Here is a 16,024-nt window from a genome sequence, read left to right on the forward strand (position 1 = left end):
CAACTCAAAGTACCAAAGCTTAATTATCACGAACAATTAATTTAGTAATTAAGAAAACGATTTTTTCTTGTCCGAACACGATTTATTTAAACAAAGCAGCTATAGCCGTGAACAAAAGAATCAAAAAGGCAAAAAGCAAAGAGAGAGAGAAAGAGAAGAAGTGGAGACTTGTGTCCTTGCGGTGTTAAGCTTCTTTGTCCTTTTAGGTTCTTGCCTTTTTTCCGATCAATCAGACCAATCTCTCTCCTTTTTGGCATCTTCGTGTTTCTTATATTTCTCTGTTGGGATTCTTTCAAATCAATTCCTTGTTGCATCAGAGAGAGAGAGAGATGTATAATCAGTTAGCTATATCTTCTTCTTCTTCATCTTCTTCTTCGTACTATGAATCTTTGAAGATTTTGGAAGCTGATGTCCAACACGCAAATACTTTGTAAGTCCTTTTCTGGGTTTTGTCTCCTTTCTCCTAAAGTTTAAGACTTTACTTTATTCGTTTTGATTAGTTGAGCTATAATTAAAAAGTAGGTGAATTATTTAAACACCCAGCTCAGAACTTTAGGTCATTTTCTGGGGAGTTTATGTAAATCTCTTCTCATCAAAGTTAGATTAGTTTAGGAAACTCTCTAGTAAGTTCTAATTTCAGCAAATTTACTAGCCTTTTTAGTTGGGGGTCTCTGATTGTAAAATTCGTTACTGCTTCTATGTCTTCAGGGCAGAGGCAATTCCAATGGGGAAGAACAATGTGCGGCTCCAGATGAAACTGGTTCATACCAACTTTGCTTCATTATTACTCTTCTTGCTTCGGTGGATGGATCTTTCTTGCTCATGTCTGCTTCCTCGCTACTTTAACCTCTTTCATGTTCTTGTCTACAAGGTTAGTTCTTGCCCTCTCCCCCCCCCCCCCCCTGTGATCTTAAAAGTGTCTTCCTTTTGCCAAGGCTTTCCATGTTTTCATTTTCTCAATCATCTTTGCTTGTACAGGTTCATTCTGATGGGCAACCGAAGCTCACCACTCACGGGAGGAAAGCTACTATCAGTGAGTTCTATGGTAAGCAAACCTGTTACCGTTACTGTACAATGTTTTTTAGTCTAAGTTGAGGGTTTGTCTGTTTCCAGCTTTGTTCCTAACGTTGTCTTTTGTCTTTTTAAAAGGTGTGATACTACCATCACTTCAGCTATTACACAGCAACTTAGACGAGCTGGCAAACGCAGACCTGGGGTTTGACCTTAAAAGACTCAGCAAGAAGATAACAAAAGAGGCTCGCAGCAGTAGATTCAGCAGTGCCGGGTTTGACCGCGAGGAAGAATGTGGAATCTGTTTAGAAACTTGCACCAAAATGGTTTTGCCAAATTGCTGCCACTCAATGTGCATCAAATGCTACCGCAACTGGTACTACACACACTGTACTTTTTTTGTTATAACTGATGAAGAAGCTTTCGTTTAACCAAATCTCCCTTTGATTCCACATCCGCAGGAACTTGAAGTCACAGTCATGCCCGTTTTGCCGGGGGAGCATGAAGAGAGTGAACTCAGAGGATTTGTGGGTGCTTGCTGGTGGCAACGACGTGGTGGATACAAGGACGGCTTCAAGGGAAGATTTGTTCAGATTCTACCTCTACATCAATAGCCTCCCCAAGGATTACCCTGAAGCTCTCTTCTTGGTTTACTACGAGTACTCAAACCTGATTTAGAATCTGGACAAACAAAGTATATGTACAGATTTTTAGAAAGGTAAAAATGTATTGTATAGAATGTAAAAACTGTGTTCAGGCTTTGGGATGATTTGATCCAACATGCCAAAGCTCTCAGGTTTTTACATCCTTTATTTTAAATAACTGTGAAATGCTTCCAAAAATAAGCTTGAATAAAAGCAATGAATAAAAGATCTCTTTTTCATCGTAAATGGGCTACAATGACTCACAACAACTCCCTAAATCATGGTGTTTGTAATAACAAATGAAACTTCAACAAAAACACAGTTTACACACATATATATATATATGCTCGTCTCCAAAGACAATCATCAGCAAACAAGGTATGGAGAAACATTGTATCAAATATTGGATGATAAGTAGTATGCAGAGTAACTTCAAACCGGTATTGTTTTAGATGCATCAAACAAGAGAGAAGAGGCACGAAGAACCATGAGATGTTCTGTTTCAGTCTCCACGCCTTCTCTTTCCGTAGTCAGCATCTCTTGACCTGGACCTATGATCATCTTCCGACATTCTTGATCTGCTTCGAGACTTGGAAGAAGATTGTCCTCTATCGTACTCTTCAGAATCACGGCGCCTATACTCGCGGTGACTATCTTTCTCTTCGCGGTGACTCTTGTGTCTTCTATCACCACCACTGCTCTCAGACCAGTCACGTTCTGTGGTAGCTCGTTCTTTCTCTCGTGATGGCTGCTTCTCTTCTTTCTCTTGGTTTTCATCTTCATAGCCACCGTATTCAGAACCACCCTCTTCACCACCGCCTCCTCCTCCACTAGCCTCGTTCCACATCCCTGCTGCATGAACTCCGTTCATCCCTGAGTTCCCCATCGTTCCCATTCCCGCCCCACCGAAAAAGGCGGGATTAACGTGAGGAGCAATCCCAACCATTCCCATTGGATTCACACCGGGATAAGGTTGAGGCATCCCGGGGTAAGCAAGACCTGGAAACCCTCCATAACCAGCACCACGACCCATGAATGTAGGATCAAACCCACCAGCTCCCATCATACCCTGAGGATGCATCATACCACCAAACGCTGGACCAGCAAGTCCAGGGCCATACGGTCCAGCACCTGCACCGTTAGCCATGTTGTTTATCCCTCTTCCTCTCGCTGCACCACCCCAATGACCTCCACGGTTTCCCATTCCTTGGCCACCACGTGCAAACCCACCTCCTCTCCCATAGTTTCTTCCACCGTCTCCATTTTGAGTATTCATGTTGTTGTTGTTGTTGTTGTTATTGTTGTTACCTCTTCCCATTCCCTCATTCAGAGGCCTTCTGTTTTGCATTTGGTTCTGTCCTTGGTTCCTCCCAGTGAAATTAGCTCCCATCTGCTTCAGTGTTTCAGGAGAAGCAAAGGCCACAACACATGCTTTACCGTTGAAAACAAAACCATTCATTCCTTCTTTGCAAGCGGCAGCAGCAGCTGAATCATAAAACTCAACCTGACAATACCCTTTGGATTTACCACTAACTCTCTCGTCAAAAAACTTGATCTCTTTGACTCTTCCATACTGAGAAAGCACACTCTCGATCTCTGCATCCGTCGTCCACCAGTGTAACTCTCCAACGAAAAGCATGGTGTTCCCATTGTCCACAACAAACGGCTGCGTCGTCGGGCTTCTGTTTACCATTGCATTTGGATTCACACTCGTCTGGCTAACAGGGATCTGTTGAGCACCTTGAGGAGGAGGACCACCACCGTAGGGGTTGTTATGCACAGGCGTCGGCTCCGGCGCGGGCACATTCACCACCGCGTTCCCTGAAAAACTATGTGTGTTCAACACAATAGATGTTGATCCTTGTGGTGGATTGACTTTATTGGGTTGGTTGGATTGGACATCAACATTCATCCCTTTGGATCCAAAAGAAGACCCTTGTTGTGGATAAGCATCTGATCTCGTCTCAGGTCCACTCATCATCCCATTATGATGATACTTCCCTTCAACTCCACCTCCGGAAACAACAGCCATTCTCGGTTCAGAAACATTACTGTTCTGAGGAGGTTGAAGACTTCCACCACCGACTTGAGCTGCTGGTGTTTGAGGTTGATTGTGAGCTTGGAAGAAACCCTCACCAACATTAACATCGCTGTAGAGATCATCGTAGTCATCATCTTCTCCCATGAGTTCTTCATCAGCTAGAGCAGGAATAGTACCGCTTCCCTGGTGGTGTAGTAGCTTGTGATTATCTCCATAACCAGCGTTTTCTTGACTCATTTTGGATTTCTTACAAAAACTGGCCAGAAAATACAACAAGAAAATTAAAAAAACAAACGCAGTTTATTACATGAACAAACACGAAACAAGACCATCACAGAGTTAAAAGACTCGTTACAAGCTATTGATGAATATATATATAACAAAGTAGACACGTGTCTGTTGAACAGGTTTACAATTGAAAAAAGGGAACTTTTAGATCACAGATCTGAGATTTGGGGATCTAGGTCAAAACATATCATCTCCCTTCTTTATTAAACGTAATATCTTTACAAGATTGATATTATTATACAAATTAGAGATCAAAGTTACATACATGGTTTGATTTTACAACGAAAGGAGCTCTTTCTACACATAGGGTTCTCTTACAAACAATCGAAGAAACGAAAATGAACAGATCTGGGGATGAAAGTTACAATTTTAACATCGATTGGAACCCTAGAAAGCCTCGAGATTCGAGGATCTTAAAAGAAAGAAAGAAAGGAGATAAAACTACGCTTTTTTTGCTTACTTTTGACTCTTGCAGCAGCAGCTGTGGTGGCCCTCTCTCTCTCTTCCGTCTGGCTACGTTAGGGTTTGAGTTTCCGAAAAGATCAGCGAGATTTTTTTGTTTCGCCGCGAGGAGTCAAGAGGTTCGCCCTTTGTTTGAGATCGGAGGGAGAATCGTCTTTGTGGAGAGATGCGAGATGCGTTCTTTCTTCTGTCTTATCCGATACAAACGAACGAATGGCCTCTTCACCGTGTCTCTTTTTTTAATCGCCTTTTTTTGGGAGACTAACTCCATATACCCCTATCACTCTTCAAAAATTTCCATTTATCCCCTTATTAAAATATTATTTAATATTTATTATTTTAAAATAGTAAATGTGGGTTCAGGGTGCGTAAAGACTCGAATGCCCTTCATAAAATCACTAAACTACATGATCCAACCTAAGTTACCCGACCAGCCCAATCCCAGTCGGGTCAAACCCGGATCCTCTTAGACATAATTCCTAAATGCTGCGTTTTGTTCTGTTTATTTTTTTTTTCTACGACACTTTCTCCCTCTCGTGCGACAAAAACGATCTCAAAAACAGCGAGCTTGATTCTCCGTTTGCTGTTTTCAAATCTCCATAACTCCCCTCCGCTTCTTCCGAGAGCTGCCACCTCCTCCTCTCATGCGCCTCTGCTTCCATCGACGAGCAGAAGCAAGCTTCCATGGAGATCAGGCTCTTTTGTTCAAGAACAAACCTGAGAATAGCATCAAAATCACCAAAGCCAAAGCGATCAAGCCGCTCATCTCTCTGATCTCATATCTTCGGATCTTCAGCTCCAGGAACACAGAGTCACGGCGATCCTGATTTCTCCCTCTGCGACGAGAACAAAGACCCGATTGCTTCTTTCGACGCCATCAAGCCGCTCGTATTTGTCTTCATTGTGTTGGTTTTGAAATGCGGCTGGTCTAGTTGATCCAGCCTACTGGCGTACGCCCTTGTCCTGTTCTTGATTGATATGAATTGCTTTATGAGTTCATCCCTTGTTTGTGTGCTAGTTTCAGATGAGGAGTCTGGTTTTTTTATGGATGATCAGGTATTTGAAAAAGAATTGATGATGCCTCTCTGTGAAGCCAATGAGTTAGCCCAAGGTAAGTCTGATAATGTGTATATTTGGACAAACTCGATAGAATAAAATTTGTTGGCTTTGTGTTCTTTGATCAGTTAAGAATTTCTGTGACCATGAAACACAGTAGTTTTGCATCACTTACAGGTCAGGTATTGTCTTTGACATTATGGCTTGCTCGAGTTTACATGGAAGAATACGGAGACGATAATATCTCCTTGTTGTTGACACTTGGTATGCCTCACTTGTAGGTAACAAGATCTTTTTGTTTTAGATCATCACACCGCAAGTCTGATAGTCATAAGCCAATTAAGTTGTGTAAGAACAAGCCTATCTTTATTTAATCTTTGGATCTTGCATTGCATTGAGTGTGTGTGTTTTTCATTTATAAATAGAAACCAAGGAAGTCTCTGCGTTTCACTTTAACGATATTAGCAACATGGTGTAAGAGACTTGTGAAGCTTGAGCTTAGTGGTTGTGAAGGTAGCTTTGATGGGATTAAAACCATGGGAAACGTTGTGACCACAGACCTGCTGAGAATCTCGTCTTGTGGAAAGGTGGATCCTTGTACTGGACCAGAGAAGTTGATGAGGTCTTGTCGCTCTCGAGAGTTTGCAACTTAAAAAGTGTTGTTTGAATGATAAAGAAGGGATGGGAGCTTCTTGGGGCATTATATTTTATATTCGATGGATCCTTGTCCTGGACCAGAGAACCGTTGGGAGCTTCTCGATGGTTTGTATCAATTATGTACACTATGATGTTTTGTATAAAATGATATTATTGAGAAAAATTATTATTGATTTTATTTTTGTTGTGATGTTTGGAAAACAAAAGTAAGATACTTGATATGTATTCGTAGAGTTTTTTATTCTTTAACTACTATAATTTGATATTTATACGTTTTAAAAATATATATAGGTTTTTTATTTTTTTATAAAATATTAAAAATCTTTTTTTCTAGAAACATATTTTGTTTGTCAGTAAATATTAAAAGTACTCATTTGGAATGTGCATGCATAACACACGTTAAAATAATAATTTAAAAATACTCATGAAAAATGTTTAGCTGTTACATACATAAATATAAAAGTGCATGGATGAAAAGTGCACGGATGAAAAGTGCACATGTAAATCATGCAGCCGTTATATACATAAATATAATATTCTAATTACATTTAGTAATTCTTGGTAATTTTCAAGGATTTAGTAATACTATCTTACACATAGTAAATTTTTGGTAATTTTCATGTTTATCTAGTAAAACTCTGCGAAAATGAGATTTTTTGTAGTAAAACCAATATTTTTACACTATATTTATCATTAAAGAAGACATTTTCAGCAAAAATATGCCAGGAATACGTATTTCTTTAGATGTTCCTTCATATAGTGTAACCATTCACATACTAACAATGAAAGCTAAGGGAGTTTTTGGGGAAATTGCATAGGTTTTATTTAAACAATTGAAATAGTCATCAAAAATAGTTTTAATATACATAATTATTAAGTAAATAGTCTATTAATTGATAATAACCATGAAATATTATCGATTCTACGTACTAAACATAAATAGTACCACTAATATATATATAGTCCAAATAACACTTAGTAAAACTAGTAATACTAGTAGTTTAAATAACACATAATAAAACTAGTAATACTAGTAGTTCAAATAACACTTAGTAATATTAGTAGTTCAAATAACACTTAGTAATTGTTTGTTGCGCTTTTCCTTTCTTGACTTCAAATTATGGAGGAAATACTTTCATTGTTCTAACTTTTTCTGGTATAACCCAATCAGATATACGAGGAACATGATACCATTTGTAATATCAGTAATACCATTTGTTCTTAGTAAGACGAGTAATCTTAGTAATACCCAGAAATTATCTTTGCAGTAACTAATCACGTTTTAGTCCGATTTTGTCGAATTTTGCCTTACCCATGATATATAATTCATATTAGTTAAATTACACACAAAAATCATCAAAAGCAGACAAAAATATACTTTTATTTTTTTGTCGACTATATTACAGAGTTATATAGACTCTGTAAACCATGTTGGAGGGATCACATCCATGTGAACAACAAAAGACAATTTCTTTCTTGCACTGCGTGCTAGCATGTCCGTCTTTTTATTTTGTGTCCGAAGTACATAGATAACTTCCGAGGATGTGAAACTTCTCTTCAGGCTTCTTATGTCTTTTAGATAACTTGCAAAAACTGGTCATTCTTCAAGTTCTGAAACCATCTTCACCAATTGAGAACAATCCGTTGCAAAAAATATACCATGAATCCATACACAGTTTTCAAAATCATTTTAATATCTTAAAATTTACATCCAATCTTTCTTTTTTACACTAGCCAAGATCCATACACTTATTTTAATAGTATTCCAGCAAAAAAAATATCAAAAACTAACATAAAATATACCTAAAATCTATAAACACAGTTTTTAGAATTATTTTTAATCTTTCAAATTTTCATCAATTCTTACCTTTTAATACTACCCATGATATACACAACATTTAAATGACAAAAAAAATCATCAAAAATGAACATCAAATCTATAAACACAGTTTTTAAAGTCATTTTTAATCTCTCAAAAACTTTCATCAATTCTTAGTTTTTAAAAAGTATCCATGATTAACATAATATTTAAATGATATTCTACAGAAAAAAATTATCAAAAACGAACAAGAATTACATGTTTTTAAAGCTTCAAAATCCGTTGTCAAAAAAAAAAGCTTCAAAATCTAATAGAGGGTGAGAAATGAGATAGTTTCACGATGGGAGGGAGAAAGAAGGTGAGGAACTTAAAGACATATGGGCCCAATTTTTTTTGATTGGTTAAAGTTGTATTGTTGGTCCACATAATTATTAATTTATTTAAGTGGGAAATAAATGAGAAGAATGAGGTGGAAAAAATATATTAAAGAAAAGAAAGGATAGTTTGGTATTTGTAATGAAAGTGGGGTCTACAAAGGGGGTAGAAAAATAGAGAAGAGATAGGAGGGTTGGTTTTTCTGCCATAAGGGCATATGGAGTTAGTCTCCCTTTTTTTGTCAACAGTCATCACAAACTATTTAACTTACATTATTTTTTAGGAATTAACTTTCAATGGATCAATAAAAATATTTAAAATAATCATATTTAAATTTATAAGTGTTAAAAGAAAAGTGTAATTAAATTTATAGTAGTAACAATCTGTTGCCCAAAATAAAAAAATACTAGTAACAAATATTTTTAATATTTTAATTATGTTTCTAAACACACTTAGCTTCTAAAAAATATTTTAAATATTAGGTTAAGAGTTTTTAAAAAGGATTCAGTTAAATCTATTTTGTACTTTGTAGTGATTATATTAAATCAAAGACTTCTATTCAGAAAAATATATAATAAGACCAAAATACAACATAAATTGACTAATAATTTCACAACATTTATGTAACATCTGTGTTGCCAATTTATTTCTACATACAGTATTGGACAATAACGACAAGTTTTTAGCCATTTTGTATACATTCTTGATCAAATATATGACTACAACCTAATTTTATGACTTTGACACTATTTTGTTTATCTCAAAAGCTAATAAATGTATTTTTTATGAAAATAAATTCTAAAATATGTAACTTTTCATATTAATATACTGATTTTTATATAATTTTTGTAAATATTTATATGAAATATTAATAAATAGATATGAGCAAAGTAAAAATAAAAAACACAATTGTAAATAAAAAACACAATATCATTTTTTCTCGCCGTTTTAAATTATTCGCAAATATTGAAGATTATTTGAATATGTAACAATATTAGACTAAATGTAAGTAAACTACATATTTTGAGGACTAGGGCATATAGTACTCTTTTAAATACATGGTACATTTTTAGGAGTACTGTGAAATGGAGATCACCAATATTAAAAATAGGTAAACTTCATACTCTTGTAAATTTTGAGTACTACGGTATGTGTACTCTTACAAATTTTATTGAACACGGTGCATGTGGGCATTACATTTTATTTGGAGCAAATAGAAACGTGAAGGATTTGGAGTTTCAAATCCTTAAATGGCTCAACGAATTATTACAATGAAGTTGTCTAGGGACAAAGTGGTTGAAGAATCCAGCGGGGGTCTCTTTGTACTTGGGAGGGTTATCTTCGGACAAAAGCTCTTTAATGGGTCCATAAACGCTTGCATCTGTTGGAGGATGCACAAAGAAACACGAGACTGCAATGCGGGGGTGGTTACTCCCATTTGCCAAAACTCTGTGTTCCACGCTTATAAACTTGTCGTTCGTGATAAGCTGCAAAAAAAAATGATAATCGTTCATTATATTTTTCTTTATAACTTAATTATTATAGACCATTTGATCTCATAAATACTTGCCTGTAGGAGATCACCAATATTAACAATAATAGCGTCGGGATTAACGGGAGAATCAAAATAGTATCCATCATGAAGAACTTGAAGTCCTCCAATATGGTCTTGGAGAAGAATAGTGAGGAAAGTTCTGTCGGTGTGCTGAGCGGCGCCGAGGGTTCGGTCAGGCTCAGGACAAGGTGGGTAACAATGACAAATCATACAAAGACCTTTTGTGCAACCAATATCTTTGAGGTGGTTATGATTCAAACCTAAAGCTTCAGATAGAAGCTCAAAGACTAGCTCTGCAAACTTCATCACTTCTTTGGAGTACTCCAACATAACTTCCCTAAAAAAACATGTATGCATTAAGTTTTTTGTTTCGAGAATATAAAAAAAGAAAAAAAAAAAGTAAGCGTACCCGCAAATCTCAGGTAAGTCTTGTTTGTTTGGAACATCAGGGAACATAAAACAAGTAAAAGTATCTCTCCAACTTGCAGCAGGAGAGTTAAAGAGATCAGGATTACTGAAATACTTAACCCTTTTGTTCATATCTCTGGTGTAGAAAGTTTTCCTCACTTGTGGATCTTGATCGTGAAAGGAACGAACCCCTTCTCTCATCCTCTGCATGAGATCGAGTGGGAATCCGTGGTTAATGGACTGGAAAAACCCATAATTCTCCGCCGCGTTTTTCACTTTGGCAACCACACTCTCTCGAGTGACCGGAGATTCGAATACGCCACCTCCGAAATCAATTGATGGGATTCTCACCTCTGAGGGAGGTTTATAGTTCTCCACGGCAACAAGCGGGTTGTGGAAAATGCGTGGGATTTCTGTGATTCCCGCATCCACAAGACCCTTCGTGCCAGTCTTCATCTCGTCGAATGCTTTTAGTTCAGCGGCACGGTCGTATGCTCCCACCATTTTATTCTCCATATATTCCTTCTTTTCTTTTTCTCTGTGATGTGTTTTTGGTTCTCGTTGTCTTTCTCCTTAATATAGGCTCAGAAATGCATGTGCATCACCTTGCACATTCCGTTTAAAACTAAAACACACTCACAATTATTATTTATTTATTTTGTTAAAATTATTATGTTTTGTTTTTAAAGTTGGTAGGTGAATTATCAAATTTAAAAATGTGTGGCACGTGATTAGCGTTTGTTTATATTGTCAAGTGCAGAGCAGCAGTAATGGCTCATAGTATTGTGGAAGAGCTAGATCGCCCTTCCAACCATCTCTCTAAAAAATGTCCATTTTCTCTAGAATCAATTATTGGAGAGAACAGTTTTTGCTTTAATTGTCTCGTCTTTCTGTGTAGCCGATGTCCATTTTCTCTAGAATCAATTTATTGGAGAGTATTTTGCTTTAATTGTTTTGTCTTTCTGTGTAGCGGAGCTTATCGATATGTAACTCCAACGTTGAATGTTTTGTCTTTCTGTTAACGGATTTTAATTAGGCTCATCATTACTCGTTACTTGATTTGTATCCGTCTTAAAAATTTAAGTGTCTGGTATTGTCAAGGCAAGTAACAAGTCGAAATTTTTTATTAATTAAAAGACCAAGTCAAGTATAAGTATCATTATTATTTTTATTATTATTTGATTCGTTACTTGTTATTTATTACATGATCTATCAATTACTTGTTTATATTTGTCTTTTCTTTTACTTGCATTTAATATTTGACATAAATACTCATTGTTTTTCTATAGTTGTTACTTATTTAGTATTCTTTTTGAGTTTTAAATACTCTTTATTATCTAGTCAAATACTCATTCTGTACCATTTTAAGTGATGTTTAAGCATTTTTATTTTGTTCCATTATAAGTGATGTTCTCACATTTCTAGATAAAATTTAATGTCAATCGAAACTTTCAACCAATTACAAAATACTACATGTTTTTTTTTATTGGTTAGACTGATTTTATTTAATGCAATTTTATGTAATCAAGATAAATTGCATAGAAATTTGTATTTTCTTAATCTTTGTGTAGAAACCTTAAACACCACTTAAAATGGTACATAAAAAGTATTACATAGTAACAAGTATTAAAAAATTAGTTATAACACTTGTTATTACTTTATACTTATTTAGAGAATACATTTTTTTATTTGTTTTCTCTATAATATGAATAAATATTTCGTTTAAAGCAATTCACATGTTGTTTTAAGTAGAATAATCAAAACAAACTTTCATGTCTATTTCTAATAGAATATTATTTAGTAAATAATTTTTAAATATTCTGAAAAACTCGTAAATAGTTCATAAATACTCATAAATAGTTTACAAATACTCGTAAATAATAAGTAATAGAGCAAGAGAAATAACTTGCAAGTACTTTATTTTTGATCAAGTACTCAAATAGCAAATACTCGTTTTAACAAGTCAAGATCTTGAATAAACAAATATGACTACAAAGCAACGGACAAACGTGCATATAATTACAAAGAACATGGAGTATGGCCGGTCAAATTTTAAATTGCTATTATTTTATAAAATAGATTTTGATTAAGATTTATATATAAATATAATTTAAAAAAAAACACAAATACAAAAATTAATTTAAAAAAAATAAAACAAAAATATATTGTCAGAATCTAGTTCACTTTTAAAATGGAAACATGGAGCTATAATTAGCATTTACAAACTAATATGTTGTACTTCTAATTTATTTATATAAGTTGTGACACAATAATTTTCTCGAAAACGAAATTATAAAAACTAGTTATACACTAGTAACGATATCATTAATATTTTTTAGAATGGAATTTGTCAATTTGAAGTATGTGGTGACGTAAAAAAAAGTGTTTCACAGAAGAAGGAACAGACCTGACTAGTTTTTTTTTTGTTCTTCTGCTTTGTCTGAAATTGATACGAATTCTTCTACTACATCAAGCTTAGCTTACATTGTTTGTGTGAACTCAACTCATGCACTCTAAAGCCAAAATAGTTTGGGTTACAAGAATCTAAAGTGGAGTGTTTCAGACAAACATTCACATTGATCTAAGACGATGCTGGTGAATTATTTTTATGAAGCACCTTCAGTTTGTTTTTAATACATCCCTTTGAACACCGGATTAGTACGGCATATGCTTGCTCCACATTCCTCATACTCCTCTTTCGTTCTGCAACTCTGCAACAACAAGTAAAAAAACACACACACATCCACTGTTTCAAACCAAACAAGCCAAGATGTTTTTTTCTTAAATATAGCTGGTGTCTAAGCCCGCTTCTAGTCTTTTTATAGGTTTCAACTCAGTTGTTTTACATACCGCGAAAAACTCGGGAGTTGACGAAAGCACAGAGCCTCCAAACCAAACAGCAAACCTCTGGACAGGGTGGCTCACCACATTAACCTCCACAGGTTGAGACTGTGGTTATAAATGTCAACGCAGATGAAATGGAAATATGGTTATTATATTCATATAAAAAAACATATATCTAATATCTGTTTACTACACATCATCCAACTTTTTTTTACCGTGATTTCACCACCGGTACGTGCGTTGTTAGCTAGCACACGAGCATCAACAATCTTTTTGAGATCTCTTTGTAACCTTCTTCCGAAATCTTTGAACATAGTTGAACCTCCAGACAATACTATGTTCTGAAATGATTTTTCACAAATTCATCAAACACCAATTAAAAAACATCTTAAAACTCTCCGAACTAAACAGTGTGTTTTCAGACCTTATATAAAGCTCTCCGTGTGTCAATTGGCGCAGACTGGATACATTTGTCTATCACAGCCGGTAAAGAAGAAGTAAAATCATTGCTGTATATCTCTGGATTAAAGAAGACCTGTAATAACACACACAAAAATCTCAACATTATCTTCGCTAATAACAACAAAAGTAGAGACAATGGTGTAACAAACCTCAGGTCCAAGGAAACGTTCGTATCCCACGTCACAAGTGTATGGCGCACCAGTCTTTGGCTTAACACCTTTCCATTGTTTAATATACTTTCCTGGCTCTTTGTCGTGTTTGTTAAACTCCTGCCAAAACCATATGATTGTTCAGCATCAAAGCCAGTAATCAAAATCATTAAAATAAAAATAGTACTATTGTTTTAACTTAAACATTAGCCATCTAAGCATTACCTTAACGATGTCTGAACAAGTGTAGCAGTACATTTCCTTCACTTTACGTGCAACATCAAATGAATCTTCCGGTGGTATATTCTCACCTCTTTCCTATTGAAATGAGAAGTTTTTTATGAACGTATTACATAAATGTCACATAAGATAGGATAGTACTACATACACGCATGAGTTGCTGGATAAAGAGGGTGACATCTTTGCCAGCAATCGGAACCGTTCTGATACAGCTCCCAATAACATAACCTTCTGCAACAGGTACAACACGAGTCGCGCCATCTCCGACATCAACTACAACCCCTGTCATCTCACACTAAAGACACCAAAGATTCAGACAGAGTCCAACTTGGAGTCAAAAAGACAATTTGTACCACTTACCTTGGAAGTAGTGTACCCAGCTGCAAGAGCAAGCACCGAGTTAACAGCAATGTAAAGCCCGGGAACATTAAAAGTCTCGAACAGAATCTCTCCAGTGTACTCTCGGCTCTCAGGAGGAGTGAGAGGGCTTTCGGTGAGAAGAAAGTAATGATCCTCTGGATCGCACCTCAGGTAGTTAAACACACACTGCTGCCAATACCTTTCCATAGCATCCCAGTCCTCGACCTGACCATGCTCGATGGGATAACGAAGGTTGTAAGTGCTACTAGACCGTGACTTGGTAACAGCTTCGTCTCCGATGAAGAAGTCCATATCGGCCGCGACTCCAGCGTTGTGCTGAGCTGCCCAAGAAGACCCTTTTGAAGAGCTCTTGGGTTGGCTCAGGAAAGACTCGTTAGCTGCAACTACCGTGGGAAGAATGAAACATGGTTCTACGTTACCCGCAAATCCCATCTTTGTATACCTGCAAAAGCAAGCAGATGAATCTGAGAAGAACAGAGAGCATTGCCGTGATTGAAAAGGAAGCGTTTTTCTCGAAAACCATTAAGGGCATAAGCCTATCACGTACCCGGTTCCGTTGTCGATGACAACAGCGGGTCGAGAAGTCGGATCCATTTACGCGGTAACGGTGAAGGATCTCAGAAACAGAGATCCGAAACGGTGTCGTGAAGTAGAAACCTTTGAGTTTCGATCGGTGTTGGATCAAAAGAGAAACTATACTTGCTTCTTCTTCTTCACCGTCACCGTCAGCGGAAGTTTTATTTTCCGACAAGCTGCCACGTAGCTCTGGCTCTGATAAACAATGTAGGAGAGAGAGAGAGAGAGAAAATACGAATAATTTTACCCGAAAAACAATCAGAGATTCCCGTGAAATTCAGGGGAAGACCTTTGGTTCAGAAACTCAGATCATGGGGAAAGTCGCCGTCGTCGGTTTTGTACTTTACCGTGTGAGATTCTTTCAGACAGAACAAAACATATGGGCTAATGTTAAAAGCTTCTTTGTCCTGATGTTAATTCGGTTTACCTGAACCAAACCGAATCGAACAAAACCAACTAAAATTCTGTAAAACTGAACCAAATCGAAATGGAAAAGAAATGACTGTAAAACTAAAGTAACTTTTTTTATTAATATTGTTACTGTTTAATCTTACTGATTACTATGTGCAGTCGAAGACAAGACGAGAACAATCTTAGATCTCAAGTGATAACGACGCTTCAACCACCGCCAAAAGCCCACCACCCTGTAACTATTTGATACAACAAAAATTCCATGGTTTGTAGAAACAAACACTTTAGAGTTTTCATAAATTCGTATATCCAAAAAAACTATTGTGCAATTCACAATATAATCAGAAAATCATTCAGTAGAACACTTATTTACATTTCTCATATATGGTCCATGGGAACTAGGTATACCTCTAGATGGTCATATTATACATCCAATCGTTTTAGCTTTAGTCATTTTGGTATGGTCCATGTAAACCGTTCCGTGACTCGCAGTTCCATTGAGACTTCCTACAGCCGGTGAAAAACACATACAGTTGTTGTTATAAAGACTTGCACTATGGGCCCATAAAGGGCCCTTGTATGTTGTTATAAAGACTTGCACTATCCAGATAAACCCGTTTACCTTCAGTGGAAGTCATTCTAAGG

At 36.3% G+C, this 16,024-nt stretch overlaps 4 protein-coding genes across 5 annotated transcripts; 1 reads left to right on the plus strand and 3 right to left on the minus strand.

Annotated features, from left to right (window-relative positions):
• The first annotated feature begins 109 nt into the window (after positions 1–109).
• LOC108807219 (E3 ubiquitin-protein ligase AIRP2) lies at positions 110–1,894 on the plus strand. Its single transcript, XM_018579480.2, has 5 exons — positions 110–430; positions 709–871; positions 979–1,045; positions 1,150–1,387; positions 1,473–1,894. The coding sequence occupies exons 1-5, from the start codon at positions 330–332 to the stop codon at positions 1,687–1,689; spliced, it is 786 nt and encodes a 261-aa protein (XP_018434982.1). The 5' UTR covers positions 110–329; the 3' UTR covers positions 1,690–1,894.
• Positions 1,873–4,718, minus strand: LOC108807210 (uncharacterized). The gene is made up of 2 exons (XM_018579468.2): positions 4,445–4,718; positions 1,873–3,952 (listed from the first exon to the last, which is right to left on the minus strand). The coding sequence occupies exon 2, from the start codon at positions 3,931–3,933 to the stop codon at positions 2,158–2,160; it is 1,776 nt and encodes a 591-aa protein (XP_018434970.1). The 5' UTR covers positions 3,934–3,952; positions 4,445–4,718; the 3' UTR covers positions 1,873–2,157.
• A 4,734-nt stretch (positions 4,719–9,452) lies between these two features.
• LOC108851740 (probable 2-oxoacid dependent dioxygenase) lies at positions 9,453–10,889 on the minus strand. The gene is made up of 3 exons (XM_018625208.2): positions 10,318–10,889; positions 9,924–10,245; positions 9,453–9,840 (listed from the first exon to the last, which is right to left on the minus strand). Exons 1-3 carry the CDS (start codon positions 10,830–10,832, stop codon positions 9,592–9,594), a joined length of 1,086 nt encoding a protein of 361 aa, XP_018480710.1. The 5' UTR covers positions 10,833–10,889; the 3' UTR covers positions 9,453–9,591.
• A 1,873-nt stretch (positions 10,890–12,762) lies between these two features.
• On the minus strand, positions 12,763–15,340 carry LOC108807599 (actin-related protein 3). Of its 2 annotated transcripts, XM_057006865.1 has the most exons (10): positions 15,216–15,329; positions 14,940–15,144; positions 14,372–14,834; positions 14,160–14,306; positions 13,997–14,089; positions 13,772–13,891; positions 13,585–13,695; positions 13,376–13,501; positions 13,167–13,265; positions 12,763–13,027 (listed from the first exon to the last, which is right to left on the minus strand). In XM_057006865.1, the coding sequence occupies exons 2-10, from the start codon at positions 14,984–14,986 to the stop codon at positions 12,947–12,949; spliced, it is 1,287 nt and encodes a 428-aa protein (XP_056862845.1). In that variant the 5' UTR covers positions 14,987–15,144; positions 15,216–15,329; the 3' UTR covers positions 12,763–12,946. The 2 variants fall into 2 exon arrangements, with proteins under 2 accessions (XP_056862845.1, XP_018435401.1); XM_018579899.2 differs by having other exon boundaries at positions 14,940–15,340.
• Positions 15,341–16,024: the final 684 nt, after the last annotated feature.

This window comes from Raphanus sativus, chromosome 1 (genome assembly GCF_000801105.2).
Source record: "Raphanus sativus cultivar WK10039 chromosome 1, ASM80110v3, whole genome shotgun sequence".
Lineage (NCBI taxonomy): Eukaryota > Viridiplantae > Streptophyta > Magnoliopsida > Brassicales > Brassicaceae > Raphanus > Raphanus sativus.